This window comes from Lithobates pipiens, unplaced genomic scaffold (genome assembly GCF_037356315.1).
Source record: "Lithobates pipiens isolate NorthernLeopardFrog02 unplaced genomic scaffold, aLitPip1_a1.2 Scaffold_25, whole genome shotgun sequence".
NCBI classification, from domain to species: Eukaryota; Metazoa; Chordata; class Amphibia; order Anura; family Ranidae; genus Lithobates; species Lithobates pipiens.
In genome coordinates, this window is record NW_027507787.1 from 164067572 (window position 1) to 164090301 (window position 22730).

The window sequence follows — 22730 nt, forward strand, 5'->3', positions numbered from 1 at the left end:
GGAGGGGCCCTGGCTGGGGTTCAAGGGGGCCCTTCATGGTTTCTTGCATCGGGGCCCTGAAGGTTCTAGTTACGCCACTGATAAAGTATGTTTAAAAGTCCATATCAGAAAAAGTCCAAATGCATTCAAGATGTAGAGGAATCACGGAACATCAGCCACTGTGAAGATGTGCATCTAATTTAAGCATGCAAGTGCCAAGATATGTGGAAAATCACCTCCACCAAAGACATAATTGGCCGTTCACGTCATCAAAGTGACCCCTGAAAACAGGATGGTCAGTAAACGTTTCCCCAATGAGGAGATAAAAAATCCTCCAGCAGTCTTGTCTGTGGCAAAAGATGACAATTCCTCCGCAGTGTATATATAATAAACTAGAACAACATATAGTGCTCTCTGCTAAAATCTTAATATTTTATTAACCGTTTGCTTACTGGGCACTTAAATCCCCTTCCTGCCCAGGCCAATTTTCAGCTGTCACTCTTTGAATTGTGTGGTCATACAACCAGTGGCGGCTGGTGCTCAATTTTTTTGGGGGGGGCGCAAACAGAGCCCCAACCAATGACACCCCCCGTCACTCGCTCTTGATAGGGCCTACAGACAGACCGATAGGCAGATAGATAGATAGACAGACAGTAGAAAGAAGACAGACAGAAAGATTAATAGATAGACAGACAGATAGATAGATAGATTGATAGATATTGATTGGTAGATAGATAGATAGATAGATAGATAGATAGATAGATAGATAGATAGATAGATAGATAGATATAGGAGATATTTGCCAAAACACAGGCACCGCGGCATGCGCCGTAGACAGCAGCACGCAGGCACACTGAGCGCGCCGCTGTCAACGGCGATATGCTGCGAGTGGCAGCTCCCGTGCGCATGCGTGGGAGTGACATCATCACGGCTCCGTCGAATGACAGCACCGGAGCAGCGAGACCCACCAAGAAGATGGAGGCTCCCTACACAAGGGGACAGCGGTGACATCGCTGGCTCGTGTGTCAGGTAAGTGACACATAATGGACTACTATGTGATGCATAGTAGTCCATTATGCTTTACCTTTGCAGGGAATCAAAGAGGAAGTAAACCCATCAGGGTTTACTTCCTCTTTAAGTATGGCACTTTGCTCTTTTCTTTTCTGTTCTTAACATCCACTTTTTACATTAGCTATCATCTTGGTCCAAGGAAGACAACAAGGGTCCTTACCTTTTGGTCCAGACTGTATGCCAGCACCCAGTCCTCCTGCTTGGGGTGGAACAAGAGACTCTGTATGTAGAAGTTAATTCTGTATTTTTGATAGGTGGCTCCGGCATCCGAGCTGATCCATATACTGCTTTCTACATCGGGGTCACTCAACAGCATGATCTGGAAGACAATGTAAATAAAGAATGGTAATCAGATAAACTGAACCACATAGTATATAAGACTGGAAGACAAAAGGCAGTTTAAATGTTGATATATTAAAAATTAGAAAACCCTTGCATCATTCCAGATGTGCACATTTTTTTATTAGCTCTGCAGCCAAAGAGATAAAAGATGAAGGAGGCATATAAGGGTTGATTTACTAAAAACAAATAGACTGTGCTCTTTTGCAAGTGCATTTGCTCCAGAGATTAGTAAATAAGGGAGAGCTCTGCTAACTTCCATCCAGAGGCGGCTCTCTAATTAGGCAAATAAGGCGGTCGCCTAAGGCCTCGCACTCACAGGGGCCTCCTGACAGCCTAATTGAAGAGCCGCCTCTGCTGACAACAATGCCGCTGCGGCATTAAGCTCAGACCGGCAACGGTTTAACATTGCCTGTGAGATAGAGCACAGACACCAGCACTGAGATAGAGAGCACTGACACCAGCACCAAGAGCACTGACACAAGCACTTTAAAGCTCTTAATATATGTAATTTGTACAGTTCATTTTTTTATCGCTTGAATTATTTTTCCCATTATGGGCAGGGGTGGGGCCTCATGTATAGGTTTTGCCTAAGGCCTCAAAAAGCCTAGAGCCGCCTCTGCTTCCATCATCCAATCATGTCCAAGCAAAAATTATTTTCTTGCATGGGATTGGGTGTTCTTTGCAAAGTAAAGCTTCACCTCATTTACTAAGCACCGGAGCAACTGCATTTGCAAAAGTGCACAGTCTATTTGCATGTAGTAAATCCACCCCATCATTTCCAAGGGGGTGGTTCCAGGTTTTCTAACTGTGCCTTGAAAAAACTCATGTTTTTTAAACACGAATAAACTTACTAAATTTCCTGTTTTTTTGGAAAAGCTTACCTGTAAGGAAAAAAAGGATATACCAGTAATTTTCTTCTGCCATTGATTACATAGTTAAAATAATCCTAGTGGCTGCAGAGCTGCTGGATTACTTTTACAGGCGGCGAAAGGGGTCCCACCCCCCTCCCGCCACCGCCTTTACCAGGCTCTCCCGTGCGTTCAGTAAGTGAGGTTCCTGGGACACAATGAGAGGAACAAGTTTGATCCAGATGCTTCGGAGGGCAGAGGATAGATCTGGGGTCTAATAGATCATAGATAGCCTATTATGGCCATCCAGGCTATTACAAGGGATGTTGTTAAACCGTTGTGATGGCAATAAAAAAACTAAAAACTAAAGATACAGTATAAAACAAAATTTTAATAAATAAATAATAATAAAAAAATGTAAAAGCGCCCTGTTCCCCTATGGTCACACACAAATACGAGCCCACATATGTCATTAGTACAGTGCATATTTTTTAGCACTGATCACAGTATTAGTGTCACTGGTTCCTACAATGTGTCAATTAGTGTCAGAATGTCTGTGCAAGACACTGTTCATTGCCATTACTAGTAGTACATAAATAAAGATAAAAATATCCCACAGTTTGTAGATGCTATAACTTTTGCACAAACCAATCAATAGACGCTTATTGGGATATGTTTACCAAAAATATGTAGGAGATTACGTATTGACCTAAATTGATGAAGAAATGTGATTTCTTGTTTTATAGCAGAAAGTAAAAAATATATATTTTTTTTAATTCACAGTCTTTTTTTGTTCATTGCGCAAAAAATAAATGCCAGAGAGGTGATCAAATATAGCCAAAAGAAAGCTCTATTTGTGGGGAAAAAGGAACATATATAATATTTGGCTACAGTGTCGCACGGCCGTGCAATTGTCAGTTAAAGTAACACAGTGCCGTATCGCAAAAATGGCCTGGTCATAAGGGGGGGGGGGGTAAATCTTCCAGAGGACAAGTGGTTAATAGTGATGGGCTCAGGCATGTTTGGGGTCATAATCCCAACCCACCTAAGCAATCCCACCAGGAAACCGACACTGCACTCTGCCAGTCACAGGCAGTGAGGCATTTCCCGGTCTGTGCAGCTGCAGACCAGGAAATATGTTCCTATTATGATTGGTGGTGTGCAGTGTTGCCTTCCTGGCGGGATTGCTCAGGTGGGTTGGGACTATGATCCCAAACACGCCTGAACCCATCACTAGTGGCTAATTAAACAAGCTGAATCTAGAAACTAGGGATGAGCTTCGAGTTCGAGTCGAACTCATGTTCTACTCGAACATTGCCTGTTCGCCTGTTCAGCGAACAGTGAACAATTTGGGCTGTTCGCAGCAAATTCGAAAAGGCGGAACACCCTATACAAGTGTATGGGAGAAATCTAAAGTGCTAATTTTAAAGGGTAATATGCAGGTTACTGTCCTAAAAAGTGTTTGGGGACCTGGGTCCTGCCCCAGGGGACATGGATCAATGCAAAAAAAAGTTTTAAAAACGGCCGTTTTTTCAGGAGCAGTGATTTTAATAATGATTAAAGTGAAACAATAAAAGTGTAATATTCCTTTAAATTTCATAGCTGGGGGGTATCTATAGTATGCCTGTGAAGGGGCGCATGTTTCTGGTGCTTAGAACTGTCCCTGCACAAAGTGTCATTTGTGCAGGAAAAAAAGTCTTTTAAAATCACTTGCGGCTATTGTCGGGTCCCGTAATACAGAGAACACTCAATGAGTGTTCTCTGCATTAGCCGACAATTCATTCATTCATTGATAAAAAAAAAAAAAAAAAAAAAAAAAAAAGCGTGGGGGTTCCCCTAAATTCAATTACCAGGCCCTTCAGGTCTGACATGGATATTAAGGGGAAACCCCGTGTCAAATAAAAAAAAAAAATTGACGTGGGGGTCCCCCTAAATATCCATAACCAGACCCTTCAGGTCTGATATGGATATTAAGGGGAACCCCGCATCAAATTTAAAAAAAAATTGACGTGGGGGTCCCCCTAAAAATCCATATCAGACCCTTTATCCGAGCACGCAACCTGGCAGGCCGCAGGAAAAGAGGGGGGGACGAGAAAGCGGCCTCCCCTCCCTCCTGAACCGTACCAGGCCACATACCCTCAACATTAGGAGGATGCTTTGGGGGTCTGTGGCAGGTTTCCGTTACATCAGAGGGGGCGGGGTCACCCACACGTCACTGGGGAACCCCTGGCTTCCCTCTCCAGCGTCAGAGGGGCGGGGTCAGGTGACGGGTGGCCCCGCCCTCCTAATATAAGAAACGTCAGCGCTGGGATCTCTGCAGTGTCTCCGGAGTGGAGACAGAAGAAGGATGTATGGACAGCGCTGGACTGAGAGATCCCCCGTCGCTGGATATGATCATCCATCGCTGGACCCCGGAGACCCGTCGCTGGATAGCAAGAGTGGATTAGCACCGCTGGAATCTTTTTTTTTTTTTTTTTTTTTTTTTAATAAAGGAATTTTTCAAAAGTGTGTTTGTCTTATTTAACCATTTTGACACTTTCTTTGTGAAATGGTAGGGGTACTTTTGTACCCCCTTACCATTTCAAACAGGGGGGGGCCGGGATCTGGGGGTCCCCTTGTTAAAGGGGGCTTCCAGATTCTGATAAGCCCCCCGCCCGCAGACCCTCACAACCAACGGCCAGGGTTGTGAGGATGAGGCCCTTGTCCTCATCAACATGCGGGCAAGGTGTTTTGAGGGGTCACAGACCCCCAAAGCATCCTCCCAATGTTGAGGGTATGTGGCCTGGTACAGTTCAGGAGGGAGGGGGGGCCGCTCTCTCGTCCCCCCCTCTTTTCCTGCGGCCTGCCAGGTTGCGTGCTCGGATAAAGGGTCTGATATGGATTTTTAGGGGGACCCCCACGTCAATTTTTTTTAAAATTTGACACGGGGTTCCCCTTAATATCCATGTCAGACCTGAAGGGCCTGGTAATTGAATTTAGGGGAACCCCCACGCTTTTTTTTTTTTATCAATGTATGAATGAATTGTCGGCTAATGCAGAGAACACTCATTGAGTGTTCTCTGTATTACGGGACCCGACAATAGCCGCAAGTGATTTTAAAGACTTTTTTTCCTGCACAAATGACACTTTGTGCAGGGACAGTTCTAAGCACCAGAAACATGCGCCCATTCACAGGCATACTATAGATACCCCCCAGCTACGAAATTTAAAGGAATATTACACTTTTATTGTTTCACTTTAATCATTATTAAAATCACTGCTCCTGAAAAAACGGCCGTTTTAAAACTTTTTTTTGCATTGATCCATGTCCCCTGGGGCAGGACCCGGGTCCCCAAACCCTTTTTTTAGGACAGTAACCTGCATATTACCCTTTAAAATGAGCACTTTAGATTGTGAACGTTTGAGTCCCATAGACTTTAATAGGGTTCTAAAATTCACACGAAGTTTAGGTCTGTTCGCAGGTTCTGGTGCGAACCGAACAGGGGGGTGTTCGGCTCATCCCTACTAGAAACTGATTGGCTACCATGGACATCTGCCCCAGAGGTGGCACTCTCCAGTTGTAAATCGACCTCCATGTGCCATCATCCACCCAAATCTATAATATCCACCATGTACAGAAAGACAGGGACTCTGTCCGAGGCTCTAGTACAAAATGGTTTGTAGTTCTATATTCTGAGACAGCATCGGTACAGAGGACTGTTCTCCTTCCCTGTTTCCAGCCGCCTCCTATTTGAATGAATAAACAAAGGTGCATCTCACTAATCATGAAGGCACCAAACAGAAAATTAAGGCAAAGCTGAGATCAATACGGGAGACACACCAGTACAGCTATGACAAACACCGGCAAATTGCCCTTAGCCAGAACTTGTTAGATTGCCGACACTCGAAGAACCTGCGGGAGGTTTTCTGTCGTACATAAAACACATCTGGCGACAGCTCTCTCAGAATCTGTGCACCATAAAATTGCTTTATGTTCATGAAGTTGATGTACAAAGTTGTTTTTATCGAAAACTCTATTAACCTTTTCATCGTGTGACGGGCTCATAATGCTATCTGCTGCAGCCAATAAAATAAAAGCTGAAGTTGATTCTGCTTATATTTTGCCTTGTCCCCCTCCCCTCATCAACGTGCTAATGAAATGTTTACATAAAACCTTTTTTTGCATATCATTACATAACTTATTTTGGGCCCCGGTTTCTATGTATCTCTGTGTCCCATTGGGGAGATTTCCCTCCACTTCCTGTCCCATAGCCAAAGCAGGAAGTGAGAAGAAATCCCTTCTAAGCCCCTGTACACACGGTCGGAGATTTCGACAACCAAATCCGTCGGATTTTGTCAGTCGGATTTTGTCCATCGGAACTTGTCCGAAACTGTTGCATACACACGGTCGGACTAAGTTGCCGAAAAATCCGATCATTCAGAACGCGATGACGTAATTTCGTTACGATGGGACTACGTTCAGGCTAGTAGCCAATAGCTTTGATGTAAGAATTTGATCTGAGCATGCGTGGCACTTGGTCCGATCAAAATTCTCTACACATGATCGGAGTATGTCCGATCGAACCAGTTGGTCGGGAAATATTTCCAACATGTTGGAAAATTGGGTCTGACGGATATTCCGACGGAATCAGTCCGATGCATACCACACACAGTCGGATTAACCGACGACACGGTCCGATAGGACACATTCCGACGGATTCTCCGACCGTGTGTACAAGGGCTAAGCGAGGAAATCATAGGTTGCCACCAGAAGTAGCAGACATATTTAAAAGATTCCCTTCTATACCTGTTCTGGTGACAACCCAAAATTTGTGATTTAGGCAAAGCTTCCACTCAGTGGATCAGACAATTGTACTGAATATAATTTGCTGTAATATCACGCAATGGCTTCTGCAATATCCATCATTTTAGTTTTAGTTGTACCCTTCCCATCTCTAAAAGCTGTAAGGTCAGTGCTTACCCTTCACCAAGTTTGCCAACACTCTGCCCCACATTTCCAAGCTTCAAATATTGTATATCGTTCAATGCTCTAGGACACGTGTCAAACACAAGGCCTGCAGGCTGAATCTGGCCCACTAGTCAATTTCATGTGGCCCTCGCTCCTCTCCTGCAGCTGCCAAACCCCCTTCATATCTGCCCTTACCTTATCTCAGAAGCTGGCAGCAGAGAGGACAAAATCTCTCCTACAGATTCTGTACCTCTCTCTGCAGCTCCAGCAACCCCTCGTCTCTGCCTCCATTGGTCTCAGCATTTAGTAGACTCCTGCAGCTGACTCCAGCCCTCCCCTGGTCCTGCTCCAGACCCTGTACTTTCTGCTTCCCAGCTCCACCCCAGAAGGTAAGGAGGGTGCACTGTGATGTAAGGGAGGGTGGGGAATCTTGACATCTGATGTAAAGGGGGATCAAGCCTGTAAGACATCAAGTCCTGCAGATACAACTGGCCCTTTGAGGGCAACCATAATAATGATGCAGCCCACAATGAAATTAAGTTTGACACCCCTGCTCTAGGACTATCATATTTTCCCATAATCATGTCACAGGTCTGTGTAGCATGCAGGTGGCATGAGTCGGGGTCAGACATTTTGGGGTTGATTTACTAAAGGCAAATAGGCTTTGCAAGGGAATTTGCACATTGGGAATCTTCCCTAAATCGTAGTGAATGTGATGAAAACTCACTGTATAATCCCTCTAGAACAGCCTCTCTCAACTTTTTCAACACAGAGGAACCCTTAAACTAACTTTCCCTTCTCAGGAAATCCCTGCTAAAAATTATGACATCTATAACTGATGATGTATTAGTGTGATGGTCAGTGGGAGGAATGCCCCTTACACTAGTGGTCATTCGGAAGAATTCCCCCTTACAGGTAGCTATAAGATCAATGGTGTCAGTAGGAACTTATCTGAGAGGTAGACATTGCTTATTGCTCAAGGAACCCCTAGCAAGCTCTGGAGGAACCTTAAATTGGTTGTATACCCTTTTTTAACATTTTTACCTACCAGTAAGCCTATAATAAGACTTAACCACTTTCAGACCGGACCATTTTGCTGGTAAATGACCAGAGGTCTTTTTACACTTTGGCACTGCGCTGCTTTAACTGGTAATTGCGCGGTCATGCAATGTTGTACCCAAACAAAATTTGCGTCCTTTTCTTCCACAAATAGAGCTTTCTTTTGATGGTATTTGATTGCCTCTGCGATTTTTATTTTTTGCGATATAAACGTAAAAAGACCGCAAATTTTGAAAAAAAATGATATTTTCTACTTTTTGTTATTAGAAAAATCCAATAAACTCAATTTTAGTCATACATTTAGGCCAAAATGTATTCAGCCACATGTCTTTGGTAAAAAAAAAGTCAATAATTGTATATTTATTGGTTTGCGCAAAAGTTGTCACATCTACAAACTAAGGTACGTTTTCTGGAATTTACGCAGCTTTTAGTTTACGACTGCCTATCTCATTTCTTGAGGTGCTAAAATGGCAGGGCAGTACAAAACCCCCCCAAATGACCCCATTTTGGAAAGTAGACCCCCTAAGGAAATTGATAAGAGGCATGTTGAGCCCATTGAATATTTTATTTTTTTGCCTCAAGCGATTGAATAATGACAAAAAAAAAAATTATTTTTTTTTTTTTACACAAAGTTGTCACTAAATGATATATTGCTCACACATGCTATGGGCGTATGTGAAATGACACCCCAAAATAAATTCTGCTGCTTCTCCTGAGTACGGGGATACCACATATGTGGGACTTTTTGGGAGCCTAGCCGCGTACGGGGCCCCGAAAACCAAGCACCGCCTTCAGGCTTTCTAAGGGCGTAAATTTTTGAGTTCACTTCTCACTACCTATTACAGTTTTGAAGGCCATAAAATGCCAAGATGGCACAAAACCCCCACAAATGACCCCATTTTAGAAAGTAGACACCCCAAGCTATTTGCTGAGAGGCATGTTGAGTCCATGGAATATTTTATATTTTGCCACAAGTTGCGGGAAAATTACAAACTTTTTTTTTTTTTTTTTTTTTTCACAAAGTTGTCACTAAATGATATATTGCTCACGCATGCCATGGGCATATGTGAAATGACACCCCGAAATAAATTCTGCTGCTTCTCCTGAGTACGGGGATACCACATATGTGGGACTTTTTGGGAGCCTAGCCGCGTACGGGGCCCCGAAAACCAAGCACCGCCTTCAGGCTTTCTAAGGGCGTTACAGTTTTGAAGGCCATAAAATGCCAAGATGGCACAAACCCCCCCCCAAATGACCCCATTTTGGAAAGTAGACACCCCTAAATTTAGGGGTACACTAGTGAGACTAGGTAATAAATGGCGGGTGCCCTGAAACTATAAAAAAATAACTAACCAACCAGCGTCACCTGTAACAGTTATATGGTGATCACTGGTGAAAGGGTTAACTAGGGGGCAATCAGGGGGCTTTATGCGGTAGTATATGGGGGTCCCTGGCGCTATAAAAAGCTGCGGCGAACCTAAATACCTACCTGCCTAACTAGCGTCACCTGTGACACTAATACAGCGATCAGAAAAACGATCGCTTATTAGGCTGGGTTCACACTGGAGCGATGCGGGAACGCCACGAATGCGCGGCGGGTTCCCGCATCGCATGCCTCCCGGCGGCAGTTCACACTGCCCTATGCGAACTGCTGGGAGTGTCAGTGAAATGTTACTGACACCCCCAGATCAGTTCGCATATCGCAGTGCGATCTGCAAACTCGGATCGCATGGTGTGAACACCCATGCGATCCGATTCTGCTGCGGGCCAAAAAAAGGGTCCCGTGCGAATTTGCGGCGGGTGCGGCGGGTGTGGCGGGTGCGGCGGGTGCGGCGAATGGCTGAACTCGAATCGCACAGAGATCGGATGTGATTTGCACTGCAGTGCGGTGCGAATCACATCCGTTCTCATAAACCGCTGCAATGTGAACCCAGCCTTAGTGACACTGGCGACGGGGGGTGATCACGGGGTTAAACCTTTATTGGGGGGGTTAGGGGGGTACCTTAGAACTAAAGGGGGCTAACCCTAACTGCCCTAACAGTTATTAGTCACAAATGACACCCGCCGGGTGATCAGGGGGTTAAACCTTTATTAGGTAATAAATGGCGGGTGCCCTGAAACTATAAAAAAATAACTAACCAACCAGCGTCACCTGTAACAGTTATATGGTGATCACAGGTGAAAGGGTTAACTAGGGGGCAATCAGGGGGCTTTATGCGGTAGTATATGGGGGTCCCTGGCGCTATAAAAAGCTGCGGCGAACCTAAATACCTACCTGCCTAACTAGCGTCACCTGTGACACTAATACGGCGATCAGAAAAATGATCGCTTATTAGGCTGGGTTCACACTGGAGCGATGCGGAAACGCCGCGAATCCGCGGCGGGTTCCCGCATCGCATGCCTCCCGGCGGCAGTTCACACTGCCCTATGCGAACTGCTGGGAGTGTCAGTGAAATGTTACTGACACCCCCAGATCAGTTCGCATATCGCAGTGCGATCTGCAAATTCGGATCGCATGGTGTGAACACCCATGCGATCCGATTCTGCTGCGGGCCAAAAAAAGAGTCCCGTGCGAATTTGCGGCGGGTGCGGCGGGTGTGGCGGGTGCGGCGGGTGCGGCGAATGGCTGAACTCGAATCGCACAGAGATCGGATGTGATTTGCACTGCAGTGCGGTGCGAATCACATTCGTTCTCATAAACCGCTGCAATGTGAACCCAGCCTTAGTGACACTGGCGACGGGGGGTGATCACGGGGTTAAACCTTTATTGGGGGGGTTAGGGGGGTACATTAGAACTAAAGGGGGCTAACTCTAACTGCCCTAACAGTTATTACAGTCACAAATGACACCAATGCAAAAAAAAAAAAAAAAAAATGACATTGGTGTCACTGTGACTGGGGGGCAGAGGTAATTGGGGGGGTGATCGGGGGGTAAAGGGGGGGTGTGAGTGTGCCTGGCATGTTCTACTGTGTGTGTAGAGTGTTGGTGCAACTCACCGATCCGCTCTCCTCCGTGTCGGAACGAAAAATACCGACACGGAGGAGAGAATACATCACTTCCTCTCCTGTGTTTACATTACAGGAGAGGAAGTGATGTCACGGGGGATTTCTATTCGTCGGGAGCGATCGCGAGGGGGTGGCCATGAATGAATGGCCGCCCCCTCATCCCGGATCGCTCTCGAAGAAATGCCGACCGCCGCAGGCACCGGGGGGGGGCCCGATCGGGCCCCCCACCCGCGGGCAGGCAGGGACTTATATATACGCCCATATGCCTGCCCGTGCCATTCTGCCGACGTATATCGTCGTGCGGCGGTCGGCAAGTGGTTAAAGGGGTTGTATGGGTTCGTTTAAAAAAAAAAGAAAATAACAAACATGTTATACTTTCCTCCACTGTGCAGTTCCTCCTGTTCTGGGGTCTCTCGGCGGCTGTCTCAGCTCCTCCCTGCAATAGCTAACCCCCCTCTGGGAAGCTCTATCCAGAGGGGGTTAGCTTGCGGGCGCGCTCCCTGTCATACGCGTTGCGTCCATAGAGTATGACTCGGTCCCGCCCCCCCGGCGGCCGCATTATTGGATGTGATTGACAGCAGTGTGAGCCAATGGCTGCGCTGCTATCAATCTATCCTATCTATCCAATCAACGGCCAGACTCCGTGGAGAAGAGGACGCCGGGGGATGCGCACAGCATGTGAACGGGCTCAGGTAAGTAAAAGGGGGGGCTGGGGAGGCCGTCATTGCCAAAACTTTACAACCCCTTTAACTGTAGTTAAAATTAATATCTCCTAAACCTACACGATATGACGTCAGTGGCACTTCCCAGAGGGGGGTTAGCTATTGCATAGTGACATTGTGACTGGATCAGTGTACCTATGTTAAAAATGACTTTTCTGGAATTCCTATTTAAAGGGGTTGTAACGTTTTTTTTTTGTTGTTTTTTTTTTTTAAATAACAAACATGGATGTCATACAAGGGTTTTGCACAAAGGGGCCCTGATCCTCCTCTTCTGGGGTCTCCCAGAGGCGCTCCTAGCTCCTCCCCGCATCGAGTGCCCCCACGGAGACCCACATTCCCTGGGAGCACTCGAGCGGGCATGCTCCCGAGTCCGGCTGCTGTGTCCATTGACACAGACAGCAGGACTCGGCCCTGCCTCGGCTCCCGTGTCACTGGCTTTGATTGACAGCCATAGGAGCCAATTCTCCTGCTGCTATCAATCCAGCCAATGAGGACCTAAGACAGCGGCTGGAGCTGCTCTGCTTGTCCACGTCACTGGAACAATCGGGTTCAGGTAAGTAAAAGGAGGGCTCTGGGGGGCTGCTGCACTACAAAGGTTTTTTTTCTATGCATTAAAGTGAAAAACCTTGAGGCCGCGTACACACGGGCGGACTGTTGGCTCAACTTTGTCCGCTGAACAGTGTTTCAGCGGACAGTCCGCTCGTGTGTGGGGCTTCAGCGGACAGTTTCAGCGGACAGTTTGACGAAAAACTGTCCGCTGAAACTTGGTTTGAGCGAACAGTCCGCCCGTGTGTAGGCTACTTTCGAAATGAGCAAACTGTTCCCGCTCGGAGGGAAGTCTGCTCATTTCGAGCGCGTGTGCAGGTAGGCGGCGACAGAAGACCGGGCCACCGCCTGCAAAAGAGCTATAAGAAGGCGCGGTGGCCCGGCAGAAGAACCGAAGAGGGGGACAAGACCCCCGAAGTCGGGAGAAGAGGCTGGCGGCGGGGAGGAAGAAAGCCGGACTCCTCCGCTAGCAAAAGAGCTACAAGAAGATAGCGGAGGAGTCTGGCGAGAAGACCCCCGAAGACGGAAGACCCCCGGAGCTGTGCAATAAAATATTTTATCTCGTGTGTTGTGTTTTTTTTTGGGTACTTTTATTTTACAGGTGAATGGGTAGGGGTACATTGTACCCCATACTCATTCACATAGGGTGGGGGGCCGGTATCCGGGGGCCCCCTTATTAAAGGGGGCTCCCGGATTCCGATAAGCCCCCCGCCCGCAGACCCCGACAACCAACGGCCAGGGTTGTCGGGAAGAGGCCCTTGTCCTCATCAACATGGGGACAAGGTGCTTTGGGGTGGGGGGGCCACGCGGCCCCCCCTTCCCCAAGGCACCCCCCATGTTGAGGGCACGCGGCCTGGTACGGCTCAGGAGGGGGGCGCTCGCTCGCCCCCCTTTCCTGGCCGGCCGGGTAGCGTGCTCGGACAAGGGTCTGTTGTGGACTTTGGGGGGACCCCCACGCCGATTTTTTTCGGCGTTGGGGTTCCCCTTTAAGTCCATTCCAGGCGGCGGAGCCCGCGACGTCTCCGTCGTGGGCCCCGCCTACCTGCACACGCGCTCGAAAATGAGCGGACTGTTGCCTCGTGTGTGGGCGAGTCCGCTCATTTCAAAAGTTGCGCGGACTTAGTACGACGAACAAAGTTTGCCGTATTTGTCCGCTCAAAAAGTGCCGTGTGTGGGCGTGTTCGTTCATTCAAAAGTTTGAGCGGACTGTTTGACGAACTTAGTTTCGGCAGACAGTCCCCGCGTGTGTACGCCGCCTGAGGGTTTACAACCCCTTTAAGCCAACAAAACTTGAAACAGCTAAATATACATATGAATTATACGTAAAGGAGCTGGCCTATCTGCCAAATAATTTGTACTTCTGATCCATCCACACCTGAGATTTAGACAGCTCTGTGACACACATGCTTTGCTCTCTCCCCTATCAGCATTTTCCTGGTTAGCACAAGCAACTTGCTTTTTATGCTGTTTCTCCCTCCCACAGTCTGAGCTCTGTTGTATAGGAATTACACAAGGTTCATTCAAAGTCAAATTCAGGTAATTACACTGCTTGCATTTAAAAAAAAACATGTAATGTTACATTAATGATTACAGAGCTGCATTAATTAGTGTCTTTTATATTTGGCTGGAGTTCAGCTTTTAGAATGTTCTGGATGAAACAACAATGGGTAAGTTAAGTTCATTGTCTCCTTTCACTGGACAATGCAAATTGATAAATACTTTGGATACAAACTGGACAAGGACCACAGAGACTGGAAGTCATTAAAGACATTTTTTTTTTTTTTTGCGACCATTCTGTGACTTTTGCGGGTGAAGGATCGACTCATTTGTTAAAGAGTGAACTGCCAGTCTGCAATTATCAGTCTTCAGCAAATGCATCCTGCCCACCAGTGATTTAGATTAATTGCATTTCATTAAGTACCAATAAACAAACTCCGGTTGGAGAGAGTCTCCTGCCAAAATCCGGCGCTGCCATTTGTAATCGCCGCAAGGACAAAAAAAACGTTACTCTGTGGAATGTGTCGGATGTAATTTATTGCTTCTTAAAATCTAATAATTTTCCATAATATTAGATTAAATGACAGCCTTTATTAAGAGAGAAATTACATTCCAACTGCCTTCTTGTAAATGGAGCAGTAAGAAAGGATTCCACAAGACGGGCAGAAAGGTAATCCTGGTTAAGCGCAGCTTTGGTTATAAAACTATTAAAAGATACAAGTAGTGATGGCCGAACGGTTCGCCCGGCGGTCGTTTCGCGGCGAATTTCCGACTTTCGCCGTCCGCGGGTTCGAACGCCTTTTTCCGTCGTTCGCCCCGGCGGACTTACGTGTTTAATGTATACAAGAACTTTAACCTTTCGTGACACGTTTATCATGTGTTACAGGACAACCAATTGAGACATGACAGCTCATGGACACTTGGACATTCCCCCTAACCTATAAATACACCCGATCCGGTGGCCATTTTACATTCTTTCTTCTGTCACTGTAGGGAAAGGATCCTGTGTGGAGTAGGGACAGAGAAAACGCTAGCTATTTGGTACACAAAAGTTCTTTTCAGGACTGGTATAGGTGTTAGGTCAGCAGCCTGAGTTTCTTTTGTCAGTTTAGATAAAGGGACAGAGCGCTGTATGCTGCTATTTTAGGGACAGCTCAGCCAGATTAGTCTTTCTTCATCATCATCATCATCATCATCATTAGCTGTTACTATCAGGTCCACAAAAGAGCTGTTCCAGCTAATCGTTCCAGCCTACTCTTTTTTGCCAATTTGTATAGGGACAGGCAGGAAGCAGTGTGTCAGGCAGTGAGGATAATTTTAAAGACTTGCTGTTACTATTAGTTCCACAAAGGTTCTTTTCAGGACTGGTATCAGTGGTACGGTAATAGGCTTGTACACGTATAATATTCTTTCTTCCAAATATAGAAAGAATATTATACTTGACTGCTGCCCTTCTGCTGCAGTCTGCTAATCATTCACAACTCACTTGTTCCACAAAGCTCTTTATCAGGACTGGTAACTTGGTCTGTCTAGGGTGCTACGGTACATAGGCTTGGGTGCGGTACAGTCTGCTGTTCTGTAAGGACCGCTATCGGTCCACAATACATAGGGTTGCCGTGCACTACTGCTGACCGCTGCCCTATACTGCAGCAGTCCTTCAGCGGTATAGGGACTGACGCACAGTCTGCTAAACACTAATACACAACCTGCTTGGTCCACAAAAGTTCTTATAAGGACTGGTAACTTGGTATAGGGTGCTACGGTACATAGGCCTGAGTGCAGTACAGTCTGCTGTTCTGTAAGGACCGCTATCGGTCCACAATACATAGGGTTGCCGTGCACTACTGCTGACCGCTGCCCTATACTGCAGCAGTCCTTCATTGGTATAGGGACTGACGTACAGTCTGCTAATCACTAACACACAACCTGCTTGGTCCACAAAAGTTCTTATAAGGACTGGTAACTTGGTATAGGGTGCTACGGTACATAGGCCTGAGTGCAGTACAGTCTGCTGTTCTGTAAGGACCGCTATCGGTCCACAATACATAGGGTTGCCGTGCACTACTGCTGACCGCTGCCCTATACTGCAGCAGTCCTTCATTGGTATAGGGACTGACGTACAGTCTGCTAATCACTAACACACAACCTGCTTGGTCCACAAAAGTTCTTATAAGGACTGGTAACTTGGTATAGGGTGCTACGGTACATAGGCCTGAGTGCGTTACAGTCTGCTGTTCTGTAAGGACCGCTATCGGTCCACAATACATAGGGTTGCCGTGCACTACTGCTGACCGCTGCCCTATACTGCAGCAGTCCTTCAGCGGTATAGGGACTGACGCACAGTCTGCTAAACACTAACACACAACCTGCTTGGTCCACAAAAGTTTTTATAAGGACTGGTAACTTGGTATAGGGTGCTACGGTACATAGGCCTGAGTGCAGTACAGTCTGCTGTTCTGTAAGGACCGCTATCGGTCCACAATACATAGGGTTGCCGTGCACTACTGCTGACCGCTGCCCTATACTGCAGCAGTCCTTCATTGGTATAGGGACTGACGTACAGTCTGCTAATCACTAACACACAACCTGCTTGGTCCACAAAAGTTCTTATAAGGACTGGTAACTTGGTATAGGGTGCTACGGTACATAGGCCTGAGTGCGTTACAGTCTGCTGTTCTGTAAGGACCGCTATCGGTCCACAATACATAGGGTTGCCGTGCACTACTGCTGACCGCTGCCCTATACTGCAGCAGTCCTTCATTGGTATAGGGACTGACGTACAGTCTGCTAATCACTAACACACAACCTGCTTGGTCCACAAAAGTTCTTATAAGGACTGGTAACTTGGTATAGGGTGCTACGGTACATAGGCCTGAGTGCGTTACAGTCTGCTGTTCTGTAAGGACCGCTATCGGTCCACAATACATAGGGTTGCCGTGCACTACTGCTGACCGCTGCCCTATACTGCAGCAGTCCTTCATTGGTATAGGGACTGACGTACAGTCTGCTAATCACTAACACACAACCTGCTTGGTCCACAAAAGTTCTTATAAGGACTGGTAACTTGGTATAGGGTGCTACGGTACATAGGCCTGAGTGCGTTACAGTCTGCTGTTCTGTAAGGACCGCTATCGGTCCACAATACATAGGGTTGCCGTGCACTACTGCTGACCGCTGCCCTATACTGCAGCAGTCCTTCAGCGGTATAGGGACTGACGCACAGTCTGCTAAACACTAACACACAACCTGCTTGGTCCACAAAAGTTTTTATAAGGACTGGTAACTTGGTATAGGGTGCTACGGTACATAGGCCTGAGTGCGTTACAGTCTGCTGTTCTGTAAGGACCGCTATCGGTCCACAATACATAGGGTTGCCGTGCACTACTGCTGACCGCTGCCCTATACTGCAGCAGTCCTTCATTGGTATAGGGACTGACGTACAGTCTGCTAATCACTAACACACAACCTGCTTGGTCCACAAAAGTTCTTATAAGGACTGGTAACTTGGTATAGGGTGCTACGGTACATAGGCCTGAGTGCGTTACAGTCTGCTGTTCTGTAAGGACCGCTATCGGTCCACAATACATAGGGTTGCCGTGCACTACTGCTGACCGCTGCCCTATACTGCAGCAGTCCTTCAGCGGTATAGGGACTGACGCACAGTCTGCTAAACACTAACACACAACCTGCTTGGTCCACAAAAGTTTTTATAAGCACTGGTAACTTGGTATAGGGTGCTACGGTACATAGGCCTGAGTGCAGTACAGTCTGCTGTTCTGTAAGGACCGCTATCGGTCCACAATACATAGGGTTGCCGTGCACTACTGCTGACCGCTGCCCTATACTGCAGCAGTCCTTCATTGGTATAGGGACTGACGTACAGTCTGCTAATCACTAACACACAACCTGCTTGGTCCACAAAAGTTCTTATAAGGACTGGTAACTTGGTATAGGGTGCTACGGTACATAGGCCTGAGTGCGTTACAGTCTGCTGTTCTGTAAGGACCGCTATCGGTCCACAATACATAGGGTTGCCGTGCACTACTGCTGACCGCTGCCCTATACTGCAGCAGTCCTTCATTGGTATAGGGACTGACGTACAGTCTGCTAATCACTAACACACAACCTGCTTGGTCCACAAAAGTTCTTATAAGGACTGGTAACTTGGTATAGGGTGCTACGGTACATAGGCCTGAGTGCGTTACAGTCTGCTGTTCTGTAAGGACCGCTATCGGTCCACAATACATAGGGTTGCCGTGCACTACTGCTGACCGCTGCCCTATACTGCAGCAGTCCTTCATTGGTATAGGGACTGACGTACAGTCTGCTAATCACTAACACACAACCTGCTTGTTCCACAAAAGTTCTTATAAGGACTGGTAACTTGGTATAGGGTGCTACGGTACATAGGCTTGAGTGCGGTACAGTCTGCTGTTCTGTAAGGACCGCTATCGGTCCACAATAGATAGGGTTGACGTGCACCACTGCTGACCGCTGCCCTATACTGCAGCAGTCCTTCAGCGGTATAGGGACTGACGTACAGTCTGCTAAACACTAATACACAACCTGCTTGGTCCACAAAAGTTCTTATAAGGACTGGTAACTTGGTATAGGGTGCTACGGTACATAGGCTTGAGTGCGGTACAGTCTGCTGTTCTGTAAGGACCGCTATCGGTCCACAATAGATAGGGTTGACGTGCACCACTGCTGACCGCTGCCCTATACTGCAGCAGTCCTTCAGCGGTATAGGGACTGACGTACAGTCTGCTAAACACTAATACACAACCTGCTTGGTCCACAAAAGTTCTTATAAGGACTGGTAACTTGGTATAGGGTGCTACGGTACATAGGCTTGAGTGCGGTACAGTCTGCTGTTCTGTAAGGACCGCTATCGGTCCACAATAGATAGGGTTGACGTGCACCACTGCTGACCGCTGCCCTATACTGCAGCAGTCCTTCAGCGGTATAGGGACTGACGTACAGTCTGCTAAACACTAATACACAACCTGCTTGGTCCACAAAAGTTCTTATAAGGACTGGTAACTTGGTATAGGGTGCTACGGTACATAGGCTTGAGTGCGGTACAGTCTGCTGTTCTGTAAGGACCGCTATCGGTCCACAATAGATAGGGTTGACGTGCACCACTGCTGACCGCTCACCTATACTGCAGCAGTCCTTCAGCGGTATAGGGACTGACGTACAGTCTGCTAATCACTAACACACAACCTGCTTGTTCCACAAAAGTTCTTATAAGGACTGGTAACTTGGTATAGGGTGCTACGGTACATAGGCTTGAGTGCGGTACAGTCTGCTGTTCTGTAAGGACCGCTATCGGTCCACAATAGATAGGGTTGACGTGCACCACTGCTGACCGCTGCCCTATACTGCAGCAGTCCTTCAGCGGTATAGGGACTGACGTACAGTCTGCTAAACACTAATACACAACCTGCTTGGTCCACAAAAGTTCTTATAAGGACTGGTAACTTGGTATAGGGTGCTACGGTACATAGGCTTGAGTGCGGTACAGTCTGCTGTTCTGTAAGGACCGCTATCGGTCCACAATAGATAGGGTTGACGTGCACCACTGCTGACCGCTGCCCTATACTGCAGCAGTCCTTCAGCGGTATAGGGACTGACGTACAGTCTGCTAAACACTAATACACAACCTGCTTGGTCCACAAAAGTTCTTATAAGGACTGGTAACTTGGTATAGGGTGCTACGGTACATAGGCTTGAGTGCGGTACAGTCTGCTGTTCTGTAAGGACCGCTATCGGTCCACAATAGATAGGGTTGACGTGCACCACTGCTGACCGCTCACCTATACTGCAGCAGTCCTTCAGCGGTATAGGGACTAAGAGTTTTGTCACAGGGTCATTTAAAAAATGACATGCAGAGGAAGAGGCAGGCCCTTCCGCAGGGGTGGTAGGGGTAGGGCAGGAGCAACAGGCTTGAGCCAAAGTGGGAAGTTGCAGAAGGTGCGTTCAATTACTTTAAAGGATGCACCAGACTTGGTTGAGTGGCTCGCTCAGCCTTACTCTTCTGCACCCTCCTCATCCTCTCGATCTGCACCCTCTTCTTCACTCTCTGCTATGTGCACCCCCAAAGACACTACCACCAACAACACGACCACCACCACCACCACCACATACCTTCCGCTTGAGTCACTGGAATTATTTTCCGATCCATATCAAGAGGACATTTCTGATGCGCAGCCACTCTTGGTATTGGATCAGGAAGAGGAGGTAGCAACAAGCGCTACTCAGCAGTCTGACGCCAGTACCCAGATCAGCCCAAGGAGGAGGTTGGTCCCCGGTGTTGCTGCCTACTCTACTTATAGCGGTGGGGAAGGTGACGTTGATGATGACGTGTCTAGTGATGTCACGTGGGTGCCCACAAGAGAGGAAGAGGAGGGGAGTTCAGAGGGAGATATGGACCAGCAGATAGGGAGGAGAAGCAGCAATGACTTACATTGCACAGCAGGGACAAAGCAGACTGCAAATGTATCAGGAGCGAGTCATCGACCATGTACGGTCACATCTGGCGCTCCCAGGACACCGGCACATGGCTCCGCAGTGTGGGCTTTTTTTAACGTGTCCGCTGCTGACAATAGCGTTGCCATCTGCAATCTTTGCAGTCAACGCGTTAGTCGCGGTAAGCCCAATACTCACCTAGGGACGACCGCCTTAAGAAGGCACATGAGCAGCCATCACCGAGCCCAGTGGGAGCAACGGAACACACAAAGCCACACTGCAGGCTCTCACCGTCCAGCCTCGTCTTCTACTTCTCCTTCTCCTCTCTCCTCACAATTGTCCTCCACTCCACCTTCCATCACGCCAAGCTCACATTTTTCTGCAAAAAGGCAGGCTTCCGTGGGCCTAATGTTTGAGCGTAAAAAAATGATGACGCCGGATAACCCTCTTGCCCAACGGTTGGCGGCTGGCTTGTCAGAACTCATAGCCCGCCAACTACTGCCATATAAACTGGTGGACTCGGAGGCCTTTCGCAAATTTGTGGCCATTGGAACACCACAATGGAAGGTCCCAGGAAGGAAGTATTTCTCAGAGAAGGGCATCCCAGAGCTATATGGCCATGTTCAGCGGCAAGTGAATGTATCTCTGGCACACAGTGTCGGTGCCAAGATACATCTGACCACAGACACGTGGTCTAGCAAACACGGGCAGGGAAGGTATATCAGTTTTACTGCCCACTGGGTGAACCTTCTGACGGCCGTCAAGCATGTAACCCGTGGCACCCGTGTAGATTTGGTTTTACCGCCACGGATTGCATGCAGGCCTGACTCTTCTTCTCCTCCTCCTACTCCATCCTCCTCCCTCTCCTCCTCAGCTGCCTCCTCCTTTTCCGCTGCTAGCGTCTCTTCCACTGCACCGCCCAAGCTCCCCAGAACCTATTCCACATGCCAGGTGAGACGTTGCCATGCCGTGCTGCGTCTGTTGTGCCTGGAAGCAAAGAGCCACACTGGCCCGGCACTCCTTTCAGCTTTGCGTTCACAGGCAGATGAGTGGCTAACACCGCTCAATTTGACAGTTGGTAAAGTGGTGTGTGACAACGGTGCCAATCTGCTTAGCGCATTGAAACAGGGCAAAATCACGCACGTGCCGTGCATGGCACACGTCTTAAACTTGGTCGTGCAGCGATTCCTTGTCAAATACCCTGGGGTCCAGGACATCTTGCGGCAGGCAAGGAAAATCTCGGCCCATTTCAGAAGATCTTACACGGCCATGGCTCGCCTTGCTGACATTCAGCGGCGACACCATCTGCCGGTCAGACGTCTTATTTGCGATTGCCCGACGCGATGGAACTCAACCTTCTATATGCTTGATAGGCTGCTCCAGCAGAAACGTGCAGTTAACGTCTACCTGTATGAACTCTGCGAAAGAAACGGTTCTGGGGAGCTGGGTTTTTTTTCACCGCGCCAGTGGCTGCTCATGCGCGACACATGCAGACTTCTGCGGCCATTTGAGGAGATCACCAAACTGGTCAGTCGCAGCCATGGCGCCATCAGTGACATGGTACCTTATGCCTTCTTTCTGGAGCGTGCATTGCGTCGTGTCATTGATCAGGCTGTGGAGGAGCAGGAGCGGGAAGATGAGGAAGTCGCAATGCTGGATGAATTCCCAGGGGGGGCTACTCTATCTGAGACAAGTCAACAACAGGAGTCTGATGAGGAGTCAGAGGAGGATGGTGCCGGGGCGGATGAGCAGGAGCAAGAAGAGCATGCTTTAAACCTTTCTGGGATCCCTGTTGTGCGAGGATGGGGAGAGGAGAATGAAGAGGACGACATTATCCTGGATGATGAGCAGGAGCCAGGCCACCACACCGCTTCCACTTTAGTGCAAATGGGGGCCTTCATGCTCCAGTGTTTTAATAGGGACCCCCGTATAAAAAGCATGAGGGTCAAGGACCAGTACTGGGTGGCAACGTACTTAGACCCCCGGTACAAACACAAAATGGCGGAAATGTTACCGCCGTCGCAGAGGGCTGTCAGAATGCAGCACTTCCAGGCCTTGCTTCGAGAAATGCTGCATTCTGCTTTTGCGTGCGCTGGCAGAGGAGCAATTCCCACTCCCAGAGAAGGATTTGCGGGTACCAATCCAACAGCGCCTGCAAGAAGAGGCCGGTTTGAAGATGTGTTGGTGACTTCGGATATGAGGTCATTCTTTCAGCCGACCCATCGACAGGTGTCATCCGGAT

General features: G+C 47.9%; 1 protein-coding gene across 1 annotated transcript in view; it reads right to left on the minus strand.

Moving 5' to 3' along the window:
- The window catches only part of SORCS3 (sortilin related VPS10 domain containing receptor 3), a 962887-nt gene that overhangs the window by 537087 nt on the left and 403070 nt on the right, over positions 1 to 22730 (minus strand). Inside the window, exon 4 of the mRNA XM_077455086.1 lies at positions 1211 to 1369. Coding sequence (XP_077311212.1) covers positions 1211 to 1369 — 159 coding nt within the window. The remainder of the gene's footprint in view (positions 1 to 1210; positions 1370 to 22730) is intronic.